Raw genomic sequence first — 20,670 nt, 5'->3', positions numbered from 1 at the left:
TGAATTTAGCTCACAGAAAGCTGCAGATACACTGCGTGAAATAAAAGCAGCATCCCCTCTCCAGCCTTTCCCATTTATTCCCCGTGCACTTCAGTGTGTCCGTCCAGTTAGGGGGGTGCAGGTCCATCAGTGAAGGCGCCTAATTCACTTGATGAGACAAGGAGCATAAACATTTCCCCGGCAAATTAGAAAATGTGCGCATGTGAGCGGAAGCAGCAGCCAGTCCCAAGCTGTCGGGGCACCACTGTCAGATGTCAACAACAGCTCAGGGGCAGGAAGTGGCACTGTTTGGGGCCAAGTAGACCAACGAAGCACCTCCTCTCCCACCTCCCTCTAAACTCTGTCACATACACACCTATGCTCTGTCATCCAAACAGGTTGTTAATCCTTTATTTTCATGTCACCCAGAAACTAAACAGAATGTGAATTAATTTGCATGAATTGTGTGTACTGTATGAGCTTGTGCTTTAAATAAGGGTTTTACCCAAATCCCTAATCAGAATCAAGGGACTGTTAAGAAAAGAAAAGTGTGGTATCTCTGAAGGATCATAATGTCTCTCTCATTGCCATCTGTGAGTGTAGCCTTGCAAACCAGCAATAAAAACATTTTACTTCTGATGCGTTTGGACAACAAGCTGTATAGAGTTGTTTGTTTAAGTCATGCTCTGGGTTTAAGATCGTATTGCATAATGCTCTATACTAGACAAAACAATGGAAGACAGAAAGTCAGAGAAGTGACACAAAGTGAATGTGGCCTCAGCTTTGCCAGCAGCATCATATAATATACGAGGTATGTCAGAAAAGTCAGAAAAACTACAAACTAGGAGTTTTCTCCTTCAGACCATCAACCAGCACATCTACAAAGAGATCCTGCAGCGTTTGCTTCATTCAGTGCACGAGAAGAGGCAGAGTTGTGTCAGAACCAGTGGAGGCTGCTTCACCATGACAACCTGCTCACAACGCCCTGAGCATCCCACAGTTCCTGGATGAGAAGAACATGGCCGTGCTGGAGCAACCTCCCTACTCACCCCACCTGGCTCTCGAAGCTCAAGGGGGTCATCAAGGAGACCCGCTTAGAAGACGTGGACGACATCAAGATGGCTGTGACGACGGAGCTGCAGAGGATCCTGGAAGAATCCTTCCAGGAGTGCATGGAGGTGTGAAGAGAAGGCTGGGGAAGTGTGTTAGACTCCAGGAGGATTACTTGGAAGGAGAAAACTTGTAGTTTGTAGTTTGGATTTGAAATACATCTTTTGTGTCCCCAGTCCTGAAATTTTTCTAAACAGGAAAACCTGCAGCATACACTTCAACCCAGAGGCAGAGGGGTTCTACTTCAAGGATTCTACTGGATGCATTCTGGGACATGTAGCGCACTTTGTATTTTTAGGCTTAAGTCATACTAGGGAGTAAGATTAAGGACATGTCAGACTCTGCTGTTGTCCTTAAATCTGTCCAACATCCACATACAAAAGACAAGCTTGAACCTTGCATGTTGTAAAGTGAAGTTCCTCCTCTTCTCCTCAGCAGCACCGTTTTGCATTCCGATCATTTTATGTGCTCAGCAAAATGACTTCTGAGTGTTCTCAAAACAGACATATTTTTAAAATTTAATAACTGTGCTTTCACTGTTGTTGGTTGAAGTGATTCAGGCACCTGCAGCTTTTCATTCACGATCAGTGGTGAGGCTCTTCCCCCCCTCATGCACCGTAGGTTCAGTCCTTACCTTCTCTCTTCATTCCTGACAGATGGAAAGCAGAGCACATAGGAGGTGCCACATCATGATGAACCACACCATCTGAGCTGGCAGCACAGTAAAGTGTCCAAACAACCTTTCCCCAAACAGCCGCCCATTCATGCTCAACGTAATTGGTTGCAAATGCCTTTTAGGATGAGCCAGTAATGGCTGTAAGGAGTTTGTATACACAAGGCTCATGCGCTTTAAAGCACGATTCCACCGTGATTGGATTTTTTTGGCATTTGTTATGTTTTTCTCCCTGTAAAATGAACTCTGTCTGTTCTTACACACACATGCAGCTCAATTAAAGCTATTTGGTCATTTTCAAGTTTTTGAAGAGGACTCTGGATACCGTTTAATTTTACAGCACTGGGTGTAATGGGATGATATTAATCTTCTCGTCTAATCCCAATCATGCTGCAGTGGTCCTTGAAGTACAGACACGGGGTTCTTTTGTCAGAGATCAGACAAACAGAATTAAAATGCGCTCATGTGTGTTGGCCTGCATAATTGGCTTCCGGTAAACATGTCTGCGGTGCTTCATGGTGCAGAATATGGCATTGATTTGGCTTTTGTCATGATGATTTCTAACCATGTGAAACCTCTCGGATGAGGATCTTTTCATGTTTATTGTTCATGCCTGCTGTTGGACTCTTCAAAGTGATGATACTGAAGCCAAAATCACAACGTTAATCATGTGAAAGGAAGTGTTTGTGAATCGTGTGGGGAATTAGTCTTGTTTTTCATGTTTGTACACATGTATTGTGTGTATGTGTGCATTCGTAAATCCGTGGCTGTACTTGCGGCGTGTTTGTTGGCGTGCACATGTGTGTTGTTTGTTGTGTGTGAGATTGCATTTGCATGAGCTCTGGTGTGAGTGCCTGTGCATGCTGTGTGTTTCTATTTCCTGAGTGAGTGTGTGGATCTGCTCAGTGTCTGCTTCTGGGTTATGTCCAATGTTATGTCAGTGTGTTTGTGTATGTGTTGCCCATCATTGCTTTTTGCCACCGTCAAGCTCTCCTACTTTGTGTCATTGGCCTCCAACCATCGGTGGACCCGACAACTTGAGTCGCTGACAGTCCTCCAGAAACTCTGCACTCCAAACAAAAACAAAGCCTGCACTCATATGTCAGGCTGATACCAGTGTTAGTAGACAGTGGATAGTCATTCACTGCTCATATGTTGGTCCACAAGCTTCATATGAAAAAAACAGCAGCATCTACGTGTACACACAATACTCGTGTTTCCATATAATCTTCAAGCAAACTTTTGAAATGTCACTAAACTAAGAAAAGAAAATGTGAAATAGTCTTTGCTCCCATGATCAACTACTTTGGGGTGAATAAACTGGGCGATGCAGTGTCGTCAGGAGGTGGTGGTATCAGCTATATTGTTCATGGCTATAATAAACAGAAAAAAAGTAGTTATTGTTAACCTCTAAAAACTCTGAAGGAGAAGAATAAACATACAAAACATTGGTCATCTATGAGCAAAACATGAGACGAAATCCTCAGGAGCTGTTTTCAATCGAAAGAGTTGAAGGTGTCCTTTCATGTCAGCTGGATTTGACCATAGAATAGAATAGAGTAGAATAGAATAAAACTTCATTGATCCCTTCGGTATGAAACCTCAGGGAAATTGTTACACTAGAAAAACAACATAAAATCAGCAACAACAGTAAATATTCAACAACGACCATGTTGCTTTCTGGAGTCTAAGATAATGAAAGAAGCAGAAACAGCTCATCAGTCAATATTCAATACATCAGACCTTGTATAGAAATGGTGTTTCCTTTTCCAGAGAAGTGCATTAACTCGTTTAGGAATCGGAGACAATCTTTTATAAATGTTCCCACTTTGCTGCATGTAGCGCAGACAGTGTTCATTTGTCGTGTTTATTTCATAGTAAATATTATGTGACTCACTATTAAAGTGCTTCTAAGCCTTAATCATGAGTTCAAATGATCAGTATGTGCCATGCAAAAACATCGAGTTCTCGCATTAACAAGCTAACAGCACTAAGTTGTGTACATAAATTCTTTGGAACTTAACTACGTCTCCCAAGTTGCATTTCAGCAGCGTGTGTGTGTGTGTGTGTGTGTGTGTGTGTGTGTGTGTGTCAGTTTCAGGTGAGGTGAGGGGGTTCCTGTCAGTGACTTCATTCTTAAAATATCTTCATTTATGTCTGTTATTAAACTGTTAGACAAACTGACGGGCGGGTAGACGGACAGATCGACGGACAGAGAGGCAGATAAAGTATCAGGTGTGTAAGTGAATGCTGACAGACAGCAGTCACGCTGTGGAATGAAATGAGAGGAGGCAGACAGAGGAAGAGTTCAGGAGCCAGGAAGAGAGTGAAGGATGAGACACTGACCAGGGTGGACAGACTGTGGAATTAAATGCCACAAGCGACTTTGTATTCATCACACTGACATCCTATTTGGCACACGGAGGAGACGGAGAGAACGAGATGGTCCACAGGCTGATTCAGAGGGACGTCTGAGTGCCGGAATGGAGAATCCAGAGGACGTATACCTGCACTGTGTCATCCTCAGCACAGAGGCAGGAGGAGGAGGATGTGGGCTGGGGTCTTCCTAGCGCCATGGTGGATCTCCCACTGTTCACACGGAGGGGGAGGACTGTTTGTTTAAGTGGCTCCGCATGGCAACCACTTGCAAGCAGCTCCTGTGAAAACCTCCGCTGGCTCAGCATGGAGGTGGGGGGAGCATCTCCAGACGAATCAACACTGACGGACAATCTTCTCTCCTTCCTCAACCCCCCTCAACCGCTGCCCCCTTGCTTGAGCTCCACTCTAATACTGCAAGGGGGTGGTACGCTTAAATGATAGCAAGAATACCTTCAACATACTGTGATAATGCTGTTACCTGCCACTCATTGAGCATCTCTGACATGTCCAGACATGAGTATTGTCTGCAGTCTTGAAAATTTCGAGGACCCCTTTTTAAACCGAACAGGGGCAGGTGACAGTCAATCAGAGCTTCTCTTGGCTCCAATTGCTGATTTGATTTCCAACTAAAAGGATTGTGCTTGTTATGGATCACAGACCTGCTTGATGGAAAACAAATTGGGAACTGATTGTTAACTCCAAACATTAATAAAACGTTCCCTTTACATGCCTTTAACTTGACTTGAAGTGAGAGTGACTGCTTTAACTATGGAAACTAACTAGATGAAGTTGCAGTAACAGAGACACTCTTCTCTTTCAGACATGGACGAATGTGAGAATGACTACAATGGAGGCTGCGTCCACGAATGCATCAACATACCAGGCAACTACCGGTGCACCTGCTACGATGGATTCATGCTGGCCCATGACGGACACAACTGTCTGGGTAAGAACGGTCTTTGTATACAGTTAGGTCCATATATATGGGGATTGACACACGTTTTTTTTTTTTTTTACCTGTTTATTGAAACATATTCCAATTATAGTTATGTAGTGGACATAAAGTGCAGACTCTCAGCTTTCATTTGAGGTTACCCACAGTCACATTGGATAAAAGGTTCAGGAGTTTCAGCTCCTTAACATATGCCACCCTATTTTAAAAGGGTATTTGAACAACTGACTCAAAGTCCATTTCATGGGCAGGCGTGAGCAATTCCTTCGTTACCTCATTACCAATTAGACATATAAAAGGCCTGGAGTTGATTTGAGGTGTGGTGCATGCATTTGGAAGATCTTGCAGTGAGGACAACATGCGGTCATGGTTTGGACATGCATGGCAGCCAGTGGCACTGGGTCACTGGTGTTTAGTGATGATGTAACACAGGACAGAACCAGCCGGATGAATTCTGAAGTGTTCAGAGACATACTGTTGGCTCAAATCCAGCCAAACTGATTGGGCGGCGTTTGATAGAAGAGATGGACAATGACCCAAAACATACAGCCAAAGCAACCCAGGACTTTATTAAAACAAACAAGTCTTGAATGGTGGAGTCAGTCACCTGATCTCAACCCAACTGAGCAGCATTTCACCTGTTAAAGACTAAACTTCAGAAAGAAAGGCCCACAAACAAACAGCAACTGAAGACTGCTGCAGTAAAAACCTGGCAGAGCGTTAGAAAGGAGGAAACCCAGCGTCTGGTGATGTCCATGTGTTCAAAGGGTTTTCAACAAAGATATTAGAAATTAACATTTTATTTTCACTTATTTAATTTGTCCAGTTACTTTTGAGCCCCTGAAATGAAAATCTGTTTGTTCAACCCACTGAATTAAAGCTGAAAGTCTTCAACCACATCTGAACTGTTTCATTTAAACATCATTGTGGTACTGAACAGAACCAAAATTAGAAAAACTTTGTCCAAACATTTACGGACCAAACTGTACATTCTTCTCTTTTGTGTGTGTTCTTGTAACACGGCTCTCTCGTTCAACTGACATGAAATTGACAAACTTAAATAACCCTGGACACACAAAATAGCCCTCCTGAAGTTCTTAGTATTCACTGGCTCAGTCATTGACTTATACGTACCTTAATACGGCACAATGGGGTTTTTATCTGGCTAGGTTGATGGCTGATGGGGCACTGAGGCACTTGAAATTGAAACATGACAAATTTCTGGGTTGTCTTTACAATATCAAGCATCTTTGTTTTTAAAAGTCCTATGGGAAGCTCATTCCTTTAAATGCATAGATGTCTTTTGTAGATGTCTTTGAATGTGTGTGTCTTATGTTGTATCTTAATGTTAACCTGCTAGTGGTGTGTGGTGATGAATGTCTGGAAGTCGAGGGGCTGTGCATCCGTCTGGTTCAGTGTATCACTGTGAATATATAGATCTGTCTGTGCTTAAGAGTACGCTGAAGCGTGTGTGTGTGTGTGTGTGTGTGTGTGTGTGTGTGTGTGTCCTTGTATCTCTTAAGCCTGTCTGGCTCAGCTTGCCTCTCTCAGTGAGTCCCTCTGTCATCGTTTGGAGGGTTTCCATGATTTGTGCTGTTTTATGCTCCTTTCTGTGTTCTGTAGGGAGGGCGGTCAGGGTTGAAGAGTTCTCCTTTTGATATCTGCCTGTGTTTTATTACTGGCAGATCCAGCCCATTTAGCCTCAGTGTTGCGTTATTGACTTTGTGTCAGCCAGACTAATGTTTTTTTTTTTTTGCCCCGATGCAACACGTGGATCTGCATGGATGTGCTCAAACACATTTCATCCTGGAAGTCGTCCACCGCTGACTGATGAGAGCAAAACAAAATCAGAAACAGAAAAAATATCATTTTGGATACCGGGCTGCAAGGTTTGGGCAGTGGTTAGCACTGTTGCCTCACAGCTAGAAGGTCGCTGGTTCACGTCCCGATGAGGATCTTTCTGAGTGGAGTCTCCATGTTCTCCCCGTGCAGCGTGGGTTCTCTCCCACACAGTCCAGAAACATGTTGAGGTTAATTGGTGATTCTAAATTGTCCATAGGTGTGAATGTGAGTGTGCTTGGTTGTCTGTCTCTAAGTGTAGCCCTGTGATAGACTGGTTACCTGTCCAGGTGAACCTGCCTTCACCCTGAGTCGGCTGGGATAGACTCCAGCCCCCCACGACCCTAGTGGGGATTAAGCGTTGTATAGATAATGGATGGATGGATCTGGATACCCATGTGCCTTTGACGGGATGTGTTTTGGCATTTTTAAGTGTTGTCGTTCATTCTTTGAACCTCTGGAGAGACTGAGTGAGAGACTGAGTGCTGGTAGCAGCAGCCAGCAGTGCAGAGTAGCTGCTGAGCTGTGAATCCACATCAAGGACTGACTATCAGACCGCTGATGTGAAGCAGAGTTAAAGGCTCCCTGCCATCACAACTGAAATTTTCTTCTATGCACAAACACGCTAATGAAAGTAGAAACACTCCACTGGCCATGCTGAGGTTTTAAACCGTCCTCTTTGCTTGATGTTGAATAAGTAAACATTTTAAGCATCGGTTGCTCTGACAAAGATATTTTTTGCAAAAGTTAAACAGTCACATAAGGAGTAAAAACATTTTTACTGTCAACACTAATTGTATTGCCAAACTTTTTCTAAATGAACCAACGATTCCAGCTCCAGAGCTTCAGATGACCTTTTTGCTCCTTGTTTTATCATTTAGGTGCATTTAGATGTGTTTCTTTGTCAGTTCACAGTCGTAGTTTTTAAACATTTTGTCAGTGAATGTTCTGCTTTGTTTGATAAGGATGGTCTTACAGTTTGTCAGATGTAGTCCTCTCTTGGCTGTAATGTCGTGGCAAATGGCAAACATTTGATTATAAGCTGTGACTCTTCACTGCTTTGGTTTGTTGTAATGTTGTAGGACGGAGGGCAGCGCTGTGATGCTTCACATTTCTTCTAAGTATTGTGCTTTTTAATGTTCAGAACATCGATGGTGGAACAGTGAAAGCCCTGTTGTGATCATATTTCAGTGTTTACCACAGGTTGAAGTGGTGGGTGGTGCGTTGTAACTTATGCACATGCAGAGACTCACCAAGTTTAGTGGAAAAAAGTGCAACCCTGGTTGTTTTTGAAGCTACGTTTACAGATATCCCTTAATCGCATCAAATGTAGACTATCTATAGATGCTACAACTTACAGAAGTTCCTTCTTTTGCTCACAGATGTCGGTAGATGCTACAGTTTACCAATGTTCCCTAAATGCCTCACATGTGCTATCAGGCTGTTGGGCCTCCAGTCTTCACTTCACTCCTGCTCAGGCAGGTGTGTGACCAAATATGAGTTAGAAAAGAGTGAATTAATTTGGTCTAATTTCAGATTTGTTTCGGCTAAAATGGCCTGATTGTATCTACATAGGTGTGCAGCCCAGACACACCTACTGACAGAAATGCTAAGTTTCTGAATGAAAACATTTAATGACACATTTTTAGCTGCTTGTGTGACCAAAATGGTTGCTCTCATGAGCTCTTGTCTAGTTCTGTCTTAGCCTACAAATTTATTTTGGCCCTAAGTATCATTTTATTAAATTAAAAGAGATATCAGACCCTGAGCAAAAACACAGTTTAATCTTGGGATAAACAACGATCTTCACATCATCATCAGTATCGACTGTTAAACTGAAATGTTGGCGTCGGCCCAAACAGACAGGCTGATAATGCTTTTTATAAAGTTATGTTGAAAATGTAACGTGACATAATGATGGCATGTTTCACATCTAGATTGAAACAGTTTTCATAAATATATCTTTATTAATGTCTTATTTTATGTCTGCTTCTGCCCGTCCTGCTGCAGGAGACATAATAATGTGTTAATTATACTTCAGCAGAGACATGATGTTCTGTTGGCTTCTTTTTGTAGCTTTTGCCATCATGCACATCCATCATCGAACCATTTTGCTCACAAGCTAATTTGAAGAATGCAGACATGATGTCACTGATTGAGCAGTTTTTCAACAGCAGGAATCCAAGAGTCAGACAAGTTAAAACAAGGTTTAACCTAATTCAGATATCACTTTAAAGTTATACAACGTTGAGCTAATGCTACAGCGTCACAGATATTTTCTGTTTTAATTTGCAGAGATGACTGAGTGGATATAAATGTTTTTATTCCTTTGATAATGCAGTAAATACAAGGTTATGTCAGGGACCAGCTCAAAAACACAACTGAGGCTACATGATGTGTATAAATTAGTTATATTATGTACAGATAGCTCGTTTTCACTGTCGATGAGCTAATTTGTGAATGACATCGCTTTAAACATGATGCAAATGTGTAAAAATATGGATTTAAAGTGAAACAAACTCAATTCCAATTTCCTTATCTGATGAAATATCATTCTGGTGAATTCTGTCACCGTCTGGGTAAGTCCTGGTAAACCTTGAGAAGACACCTTGACCTGGATTTATTCTGTCTGAGGCTTTTGTACGCTGGACCTCGTACATGCTGGACTAACACTGCAGTGTGTCTCTTATGTGAACTGTAGAGAAGCAAACTGTTCTACAGCATCTGTGAGCTCTGATGCTGGCGTTAGGAGATGGATGAATTTGGGAAACGAGGGTGGCTGAGGTGGGACAAGTATGTATGAGCTGGATGATGTGGCTTCAGACAGCTGTCAATCAAAACAGAAAAACACCCCTAACATACATTTAAGGGATCGGCGCACGGTTTTTCCAGTTTTCCTGTTTTTCTCCAACAAAGCGACAGGAGTTTTTGTTCAACCAGACATCAGTTTTCATCCAAATGTCGTGCAAATTACAACTTAATTTCCAGAATATCTGCAAAACATAATGGAAATTAAAGCCTGTTTCCATCCACTATTGGTACGTAAATGTAGTTTTCTATTACCAGCTGACTTTTTCTTAGTTATGGTTCCGTTCTCATTTTATTACGTCCAGTTGAAACCGCACATATCAGCTAAGACACCCCGTTGATTTGTCTACCTCACGCTGATGAAGCCTCATGGGAAGTGTTTTCCTAATTCCTAAGTATTTTAAATTTATCTGCTCAGAATTCGCTGCTTAGAACCAAAAGTCTTGCTTGAAATAACATTTACTGATTTGCAAAGAGAAGTTGTTGTGCTCAAATGTAAGATAGGTTGGAACCTTTTCTTTTAAGTCAGCATCTAGTGGTCATTTGAGGAACTGCAGCTTCATGCATTCCCACATGGGCTTCAGATTGCAGCGTCTTGAGTCTCACAGCACACAGCTGGTGTGTGAAATGTGATGAGAGACATAATGGCAACAACAACAAAAATGAAACCCCGGTTGTTAAGAGAAGAGATTTTTCCCTGAGAACATTTTCCATGTTGGAGTGGTGGGCTGGTGGGAAGCTGTCACTGTAATTGTGCCTTATTGTGTTTTGTGATGTTTGTTTTCTGCTGGTTGTCTGCTTGTGTCGTTAGCTCGTCGGTTGGCTGTTGTGTCGCTCTGTGTGTTGTGGTTAAGTGAAGAACTGGAGCGTGAGGTTGGTGGAATTTCGCCCCACGTGTTTGTGCTGCTAATTCAAACGATACCGACTGGCTCAGGCGGCAGAGCCGTCGTCCTCCGATGCCGGTTCGATCCTCTGCCCCCCCACAGCCGAAGTGTCCTTGGGCAAGACGCTGAACCTGAAGTCGCTCCCAACGGCAGGCAGCACCCTGCATGGCAGCTCTGTCACCGTTAGTGTATGAATGTGTGAGTGAATTAGAAACACATTGTAAAGCCGCCTTTGAGTGACGCTCAGGTAGAAAAGCGCTATAAGTGCAGTCCATTTACCATAACCGAGTGTTGTGAGAACTGTCATCACCTGCTCTTTATTGCCTGGCGAGAGGAAACCAGCCTGAGTCTGTCTTTAACCCTGAAACTAGCTTTATTAGATGTTGACTGAATGCAGCCGCAGTGAAGTGCTGCTAATTAAAACCAGGTTACTGACTTCAAACGAGGCAGTAAAGTGTGAAATAAGACGTATGATCTGTGTGATCACAGCCGGCACAGGCTACTTGCTACTACTACTACCCTTTCTTTTTTTCTACATGCCTTACTTTTCATTTTGCATTGCTTATTTATTTCACTATTTATTCTTTCCTATTTGGTCTTTACTGTATTTCTTTCATCCTTAGTTTTGGTCGTGGTGTCATTCTTTTTCTCTCTCCTTTGTTTTCTTTTTCCTTTCTTCAAATGTTATCCATCCTTTGCTTTGTCTTTCTGCCATGGCCTCATCTTTCTTTTCGTTCTTGTGTACTTTTATTTCTTCTTAATTTTCTATCTTTCCTGGTGGTGAGGTGGCGAGCACTGCTGCCTCACAGCTGGTAGGTCCTGGGTTTGAATGTCCCTCTATAGGGTCTTTGTTTGTGGAGTTTGAATCCCATGTTGAGGTTAATTGGTGATTGTAAATTGTCCGTAGGTGTGAATGTGAGTGTGCTTGGTTGTCTGTCTCTAAGTGTAGCCCTGTGATAGACTGGTTACCTGTCCAGGTGAACCTGCCTTCACCCTGAGTCAGCTGGGATAGACTCCAGCCCCCCATGACCCTAGTGAGGATTAAGCAGTGTATAGATAATGGATGGATTTTCTATCTTTCCTTTTTTCTTTTTCCAACAATTAAAACAACACAATGTTTAATTTCTTCCTACTTCCTTTCCTTCTACTGACTCCTCATCATGTGTTCTGTTGGCCCATAACACTCTGTCTCTTCCATCTTTGCTTTTTTATTTAGTTCATTTCTACACTTGAACCTTTTTAAAGATTGCTCTTTTGTTTCTTGCTTTCAGAGGGGATGTTAAATGTCTTGACTGTTGGAGGGCTCTGACAGATTGATGTCTTTCTCTGTTGCTGTCGTCTCTTTTCCTTAGCTCACTCTTTCACATCAATGTCTCCTCTTTTCTCACTGAGTTCTTTTCTTTATCTTACTTTTTGCCTTTTATTGTCTCTCACTGTGCAAAGCTCTGCCTATTTTCCATCGTCTCTGTACATTTGGCTCTTCTCTGTCTTTGTCTCGCCTTGTTTTTTCTTCTCCCTTTATCTTATTTAACATTTCTTCTCTGTCTGCTGACCTTCTGACTGATATGTAACTGTTTTTATAAGATCGTGTTTGCTTGTGACATATCACAAATATGCTTCTAATCAGCATATCTTTGCCATTTATGTTATTGCTTTACCTCTACAGCCGACCTATATTACCCATATATTAGATTTGTAAAGACTTGTAACCATTAAAATGGAAGAGAAGCTTCAAACAAGTGATCAGCGGGTTTTAAGATATGCCTAAACCTGACTAAACAGCAAGTAAAAAAACTAAACTTAAGTCTAAGAATAAGTGTCCTACATGCTGCTGAGCATGTGCACTGTTGCTCTTGTAGTTTATTTGAATTTTGGGCTGCCGACACTAAATCCTGTCATGTTGAGGCACTTCTTTTTTTAAGTGAATGTAACAATACTACATTGTGCACTGTTACCAGTAAAAGTAGTGAAAGTGGTTTTGGCAACAGGACTGTTTTATCCGTTGAATCAACGTTTCCTCAGCATTTTAGAGTTAAAGCTAATTGAGCTGGAGCACAAATCTAACTACCGTATATCCTTCTGTGTAGTAGTAGACATGACAAAAACATATTACATCTTATAAGATGAGCACATATGTTTTGTATCTGTGATGCTGTATAAGTAATGTTGATTAAATGCCATTAAATAGATATAGTGCACTTAAAATACAGTATTTCCTTTTGAAGTGTAGTGACAGTGTCAGGAAATGCAACTAATCAAGTAAAGCAAGGTAAAGTGCAAATGCCTGAAAATGGTCCAACTTTCCTCACCTGGTAGGTTGTAGAATATCAAGCTCACTCTTTGTCTTTTTTTTTTTTGTTTTTTTTTAGCAACAAGGTAGTCGCTACCTTACACTAGTAATGTCTCATATAGTAGCTGGAGGCCGAGAAAACCAAAGCAAACAAGTCTGCTGTCCACTGTGACGACAAAGAGGATCTCATTCTGCTCCTCTTTGGGCAGCACATCCTACATCTAGGCAGTGAGCATGTCCCTGTATCAGGCAGCATCCAGGCATCAGAGGAAAACTCCTGATGGACAGCTTTTGGTTGTTGCAGGATTTTTCTTCTCAAACTGTCAACTCTCCTACTAAGATGGGATTGAAGTGATGTGAGATACGACAACACGTCCAGCCACACAGAGACCAGCAATGTCTGTGTTTTAGAATAACTACAAATATACTGTGTGCTCGATATTAGATGATACTTTGATGTTATGGCACAAAGAGACATGATTACTGACATTTATTTTATTCAGTTATACTTGCTTGGGGGCTGCAGGATGGCTTGGTGGTTAGCAGCTAGAAGATCCCCGGTCATGGTTAGGACGGTTATCTCCATGTTCTCCTTGTGCAGCGTGGGTTTTCTCCGGGTTCTCCAGCTTCCTCTAAATTGTCCATAGGTGTGAATGTGAGTGTGCTTGGTTGTCTGTCTCTAAGTGTAGCCCTGTGATAGACTGGTTACCTGTCCAGGTGAACCTGCCTTCACCCTGAGTCAGCTGGGATAGACTCCAGAAAATAACCTAAGAAGTTGAATTCTGAAGTGCACCAAACAGTCAGTATTTTGAGAAACAACACAAAACCAAGCTCAGGTGTTGAGATGACTCATAACTGTAACAGAAGCCTGTGTCATACGTTTACTCTGATGGCAGCAGTACGTCTGTTTTTGTTTATGAAATCCTTGAATTTCACATTTAACACCCCATAAAACCAAAAAGAAGAAGCAGATTTGTTGGCAGTGGACGTGCTGTCCAGAGGATTAGGTGATGTTTCAGGTATGATGCGCGCTGCGTAGGATCCGTCTATATTTAGCCCACTTTGAGAAGATATACGAGCCTGCAGACTGCGTTCCTGTGTATTGACTCATGGAGAGCGTACTGTCACCAGCCTCTCTGATGCTTTATGTTTACTGTCATCACTAACTAAGGAGGTAAACACTGCCCTGTGATGCGTGGTAACCGTCTAAACAGAACTTTGAGAGACTGACATATCGGCCTATTGTCAAACCACAGTTTAAGCCGAGCTCCAGCCTTCATCTTCACGCTGCCCATCAACAGGGACCACAGTGTTTGTTATAAAGTCTCGCGCTCAAGTGTCTCTTTCAGCAGGAGATTTACTGTATAGATGAGAACGCACTCCGCTCGGCACCATCGTACACACTCCGTCTCTCAACCGTTCACACACAATTAATAGTGGTGGTCTGTGCACATCCCCTGACAGAGAGCTCTCATATCACAAGCTGTCATAACATTGTATGTCAGTGCTGTGGCTTGAATTGGCTGTGATGAGTTCAAAGATGCTGTAAATTAAAATCATATGTCGTTCACGACTGGTACAAATGTAGACCTTACTAACGACCACTGCTTTTCTTTCTGACTCATTAATCATAGCTGGGAATATCATGTCATGCCCTGCGACACATCTGTCTCAGTAGAAGTTTAGCTTTGGGTTCAGGTCGCCTCGTCTGACAGCAGCAGGAGCTGCAGATGCTAAAGATTGAGGCTCAGTGGAAAGTAATAAGTTTACTTCAGTGTTAAGTCACCATTCAAAGCCTCGTTTGAAAACAACATTTTTGTCCAACTTGTTTGTTTCCCCGTCAAAGTTCACACTCAATTTATTTCTCATTTTTCTCACACGCTCTGGGTCTGCCTGTAAAAAACAATAAAGACTTTGTGGCTTTTAATAGACCCAAAGCATGATATTCAGAAACCTCAGAACCTTGTGGTATTCTGAATGAGCCCTGGATGACAAACTACACTTTGGAAAATTGCAGACTGTTGAAAAAAAAAAAAAAGACATCAGTTTGCGTGAGCATGCAGGAAGTCACTCCATCATCTCCCAGATGCACCATGTCAACAAGTGAGGGCACTAATTGATTTAAGATTGCCTTATTGTGCTCTGATTAAAGAGCGGTCCTGCTCGGTTCCTTTTGATTTTGACTTTATTTATTTGGTTTTGGCATGGACACAGCTGTGCTCAATGTGTCGACGGTTTGGTGCCTTCTGTGAACGTCTGGTGCGCTCGCGTGAGTTTATTTTCCTTCCGACATGTCCTTTTCATTTCATGGTGAGATCTGAGAGGTGGCTGCGCGGCGGGGAGTCATCGACCACATCGTGTCACAGAGAGGTCCAACATGTAGCAGAGAGGAGGTGGAGGACAGGACGGACGGAGAAGGGAAGGGAAGGCACAAGCTGAAAATGAACAAATTCACAGAGCGCTATCAGCTCTACAATAATAAACAGGACTTGATTTGTTGTGAAGTGAGGAGCAAAACACACGTTCTTCTTCCTGCAACATTCGTAAAGCCAAGACACAAAGGCATTTGAAAATGGGCTCATAGGTGCTTATCAACAGCATGAAGATAATCCACATCATTACATGTCATATTTTAGCACTGGTTTGACCTCCTATTTGCTCTGTTACTGGGATCAGGGCATAGATACAGAAGTATGTGAGCATGAAAAAATATGTTTACACAGTATTTTAGAGAATAAGTTCACGTTTTTTAATAGTCGGTCTTTAATCCACAAAATCTACAGTCCCCTTCCTGTGCTAAATTGTATTCTAGCATTGATTTAAAGTTGTTGTGAAGCTTCAGGTATGTGAGTTTGACTAATAAAGTGGATCATACATTTTAGGGTGCAACATTTCCTCCTTTTGTTGCTCCTTCAGTTGCAGCTCAGTAGAAAAACCCTGTCCATAAAAATAAGATCTGATTAATGTCTGAATGCACCTTTGGAATACAAAGTTTGTGTTTCTATTTTCAAGAAAAGCTCAATAAGAAAAGCCCGGTTGAGGAAAACACAAAGGGGAAATGTCATTGGTAGCATTGTACCTTTGGATGATACCCACTAATTAGGAAGCCTTATATTAGCTTCACATGAACTTAAGAATGCATTTTTGCACAGAACTGTGCCGTGGAGCTGCCGGTTACAGTCACCATAAATCATTTTGGTGCTCGTACAGTACGGGCATGTGAGTGTTTTTATGCTCCTGTGCTGCTGACAGCCGAGGCTGGAGGCATCCTGTTTTCAGCTTGTCCGTCCACCCGGCCCTTCCTTATGAATGCAATATATCAGGAACACCTGGAGGGATCTTCATTACATCTGGCACAACTTGGTCAAAGGTCACCGTGACCTCACACAACCTGTTTTCAACATAACGGAAGAATTCAGACGCTGATTATGAAGATTTCCCATGAATGTGATAATATGATTAGTCAGGACGTTTTTTATCCAAAAAGGGTTGCAGGGGGAGATTATCCCAGCGGTCAGTGGGTGAGCGGTAGGTGAGATGACCAGTCCATCACAGTGTCTAAAAAACATTCAGCCGTGCACTCACATCAGGATAATTTAGAATCAGCTCCATGGCGCATATCCATCCATCATCTCTACACCTTCATCCTCACCAGGGTCATGGGGGGCTGGAGTCTATCCCAGCTGACTCAGGGTGAAGGCAGGTTCACCTGGACAGGTAACCAGTCTATCACAGGGCTACACTTAGAGACAGACAACCAAGCACACTCACATTCACACCTATGGACAATTTAGAATCACCAATTAACCTCAACATGTTTCTGGACTGTGGGAGGAAGCCGGAGAACCTGGAGAGAACCCACGCTGCACGGGGAGAACATGGAGACTCCACGCAGAAAGATTCCGGTGCCCCCACCGGGACGCAAACCGGTGACCTTCTAGCTGCGAGGCAACAGTGCTAACCACTGCGCCACCTTGCAGTCCATGGCGCATATCTGTGGGAGAAAACCCACAGATAGAACACGCAGACTTCACACTGAAAGAAGCGGCCAACGAGCCAAAAGCCTTTGGTGCTGAGAGGTGACAGTGCTAACCACATGACGCTGTGTCTACCTGGGATGCTCTGAAAAAACAGTTTTCTGATCGTTATTCAACAGCATTACTCAGAACCAGAAGGAGAGATTGTGGCTACGTGTGGTCGGATACTGATTTGGTGACGATAATTGTGGGTGCTCCCCTGTGGTGCTTGTACAGGTCGTCTGTGCTGCTAGGTTGACGATATGTGTAGAAAAAAAGTCTACATTTTAGAATATGTCGCTGTTTTTGTGTCTATATTCAGTATCGGTTCAGTAGTAGTTCAGTATTCTATTCTATTCTATTCTATTCTATTCTATTCGTTCAGTGAATTCACACACTTCAGTGTCGTTGCTGTACATACGATCTGAGTCTGGACAGACACGGATGTAAACTGCAGCTTGACTGGTTGGCAGCAGCAGACAACTGAGAGGCACTAATTCTTGCAGTAAAACATCAGAGTTTTATGGATTGCAGCGTGTCTCTCAGCTCTGTAATAAACCACAGTATTCTCCCAAATGAATGAGTTTATCACCTTTCGGCACATTGTGATGCTCCTACTTGTGTTTTTTTTTGCACTTTCTGCTGCCTCATGATCAAAGTTTCCAGAGAATTTTGTTTCATGAATGTTTGAAACCTGCTCCAAAGTCAAACAAATGACAACTCACAGAACATAAAGCCATGCAGTCAGAGTAGCAGATTAAGGTTTTATACCCGTGCACAGATGTGTACAGCTGTGTTTTGGACAATAAAACCACATTAGAGGTATTCTAGTTAGAGTCAAAATGCAGTATTAACTTGTTTTTCCCTGTGAAGCACCCCCATCCTCACCCCTCACCCCGTCTCTCTCCACATTTCCTTTGTCTCGTCACCTCTGTTGCCTCCCACAGCCTTCCAGCCCCCCCGTTGGATGTGTGAAGCACATCCTCACTGTGTCTAAACAACATTTTACACAAGTTTACACAAGCACAACCAAACAAAACAGAGGAGCCCCGGTTGAAACTTGCAAAATGGCCCCGTAGCCTGTGTTTACTCAGAAGTTTTGGCAGAGATCAATTGGACTTGGAGATTGCTGCATTTTCTCTCTTTCTCCATCTCTCCCCCTCCTCCAGCCTGAAAATGAAATGCATCAGTCATATTGACGACATCCGTTAAACCATGAGATTTGCCTGAAATAGTGCGAGGAAGTGCAATGAAAACAAAGCCCAGAGTTCAGCGAGGACACCAGAACTTCTGTGGCAGTAAAACACCACTATATTTAAACACGGACTACAAGTTTATGGCTGCATGAGTCCGGGGCAGAATAAAGTCAACACTAGGGCTGATTGGACCGACTTTCAAGCACCATCCATACATTCAGAGAAGACACAGTGCAGCTCATGCTATAGGGCAGCTTGAACAGATTTTCTGTTGTTTCCAGAAACTGATCCCATGGCTGCAAAATGAGAACGTGTACAGAATTATAATTTGCTATTTCACAGCTTTTAGTGAGGTTGGAATCTTAGTTCAGTGTGTCAGTCACACATATTTTAACTCTTTAGTCAAATCCCAAAAATGATGGCAAAAAGTGCAACTCCTGAACTAAACCTGTAGGTGCACCTTCTCCAACACAGGGCTGGATTCAAGTAGACTTGACCCCTGCCTGCTTGTAGACTTCAGTAGAGTTGGTTTAGTTGGTTTACTAAAAAAGAAAAATCACACAGATGAATATAGTTTTTCGTCTCGGGCAGGACCTGAACACATTCACATCCAAAGCAACAGTACGAGTTGCTTCATTCTTGAAATGGTTTCTCAGATGCTACAGAGGCAGACCTCAGCACGTGTAACATCAAATTAAGCGTGATATTTTCCTAAACCTAATTATGTAGTTTTAGTGCATAAAACTAACCAAACAGCGACTGAAAACTGAAAGCAAACAAGTGAAACCAAAGCTTAAGTCTCACGGTCTCCTGGGTGAGAGTCCTGGTGCTGACTTAAGCCTCCATCCTCCCCTCCTACTTCTGTACATGGGCTTTGTGGCTCCGTCACACTGGAAGCCTTTTGGCGAGAAAATACATTTCTTTCAGAATGAAAAACGTACATGAGTTTAGGTGCATAGGAGCAGAGCTTTTTTTGGGAGACAGCATATTAAGACATAGTGGATTCAGTTGTTGGCAGCTGTTTGACAGAAGCCATAACAGCCGTTTGCAGTGACTCCCACCTACACACATGTATTGTCTGCAGAGTGGAATCTGTACATCTCTGCACTATGTACAGCCACGTTCTTTGTATTCTCTTTTTTTATGGCCTCCCTTTAAATGAACATAGTCTAGGGCTCTGTAACTGGAGGAGCGTCGGGGCTGGCGCCTGTTTTGTTCCTGTTTTTTTAAGATCCCCTTGGAGCTGATCTCCTTTCTCCTAAACTCAGTATAGGGGGCTGCTTCAGGACACAGTAAAGGAAAGGAGAAAAGATGAGAACAGGAGGAACATCTTGACTAAATACTACTAGTAGTGGTGGTAGTAGTAGGCCCATAATGAACACTGAGCATGCTGTCTGTATAAGGAGTACAATAGTAGCATGAGCATAGAGCAGCTCTGATGCACCATCTGTGTTTACACAGGAGGTGTTCAGGCACGTCATTGATGGTATAGTCACACACGTAAAGCACAGGAAAATGGACATGAAGTATAAAAATATGCTTGTTAAGGCAGCATCAGTAAAACACAAGCTTTCTGTTGCCCATGTACACAGCTGGACTGACCTCTGTAAGATGGACAATTTAAATTCCAGCTGAAACACCTTCTGCCCAGATTGGCTGAAGGACTGGTCTTCTCCTCTTCGTTTGCTCCCCTCCCTCTCCTCCTGTCTCCCGCCAGGGCTAACGTGATAGTAAAGTATTCCCTCCTTCTTAACACACTGTTAACAAGATTCCTAAAGGCTCCGTTCACTCCTCAGGGCTTTAACAAGCCCACCATCACCTTCTAAAAGTAGAGGAATGAGTTTCCAGGTAAAGCCACAAGTGAAAACCCCCGTGTTAGTCTGCTGAGGAAGTGTCGGGAGCTTAAAGCTCCCTGACGGGAAGAGACAGGGGTAAAGCTGTCTTTATGCTCCATCCAATGAGTGAAGTCTGTGAAGGAGGTGCAAGGTCATTAAAACACAAGGACAACAGCAGCAGAGCAGTCTCTCCTGAAGTTATTCACAGTGCTGCACCTGATTGTACATGTAGAAAATAACAGAAACTCTTGCGTAACAAAGATCAAACCCTTTGTCACTTGTCAGCCCCAAACAGCTGGTCAGCCACATGATGACGTGGCCGTGACTTGTCATGACATAACATGGCATTACATTATACAGTCATGGCAGATATGTGAGCCATCAGAGCACCATGGCAGCTTGTGGTGTCCTGTATTTGTTTCTGACTGTGTGTGTGAGGGAATGACCAGCAGTACTGACTCTACCATTAAAGGTAAACCAAGGACCACAATGAGTTTGTTCCTGAAAGAGCGGCACTTTGGTGGTACCGTAGAAAAATGGAGCTCTTTTCAATCCAAAATAGCAACAAGATCCTCAACGATTTCTCAATATTGAGCCGACCTTAGAGCAAGCTGCAGATTCTCTGAGGCCTCTGCTGTGGAGACGGCCGTCAGGCTGTTGCCTCTGAGTGTGGGTAAGGTTGTGGGGGTGGGTGGGGGAGGAACAGAGC

The 20,670-nt window shown here is 42.9% G+C and overlaps 1 protein-coding gene across 2 annotated transcripts in view; it reads left to right on the top strand.

Moving 5' to 3' along the window:
• The window catches only part of scube1 (signal peptide, CUB domain, EGF-like 1), a 127,705-nt gene that overhangs the window by 17,100 nt on the left and 89,935 nt on the right, over positions 1 to 20,670 (top strand). For both annotated transcript variants that reach the window (XM_008288233.1, XM_008288242.1), the window contains exon 3: positions 4,962 to 5,087. In XM_008288233.1, coding sequence (XP_008286455.1) covers positions 4,962 to 5,087 — 126 coding nt within the window. The remainder of the gene's footprint in view (positions 1 to 4,961; positions 5,088 to 20,670) is intronic.

Source organism: Stegastes partitus, unplaced genomic scaffold, assembly GCF_000690725.1.
Source record: "Stegastes partitus isolate 25-593 unplaced genomic scaffold, Stegastes_partitus-1.0.2 Scaffold12, whole genome shotgun sequence".
NCBI classification, from domain to species: domain Eukaryota; kingdom Metazoa; phylum Chordata; class Actinopteri; family Pomacentridae; genus Stegastes; species Stegastes partitus.
This window is presented reverse-complemented; position numbering and strand designations above follow the sequence as displayed.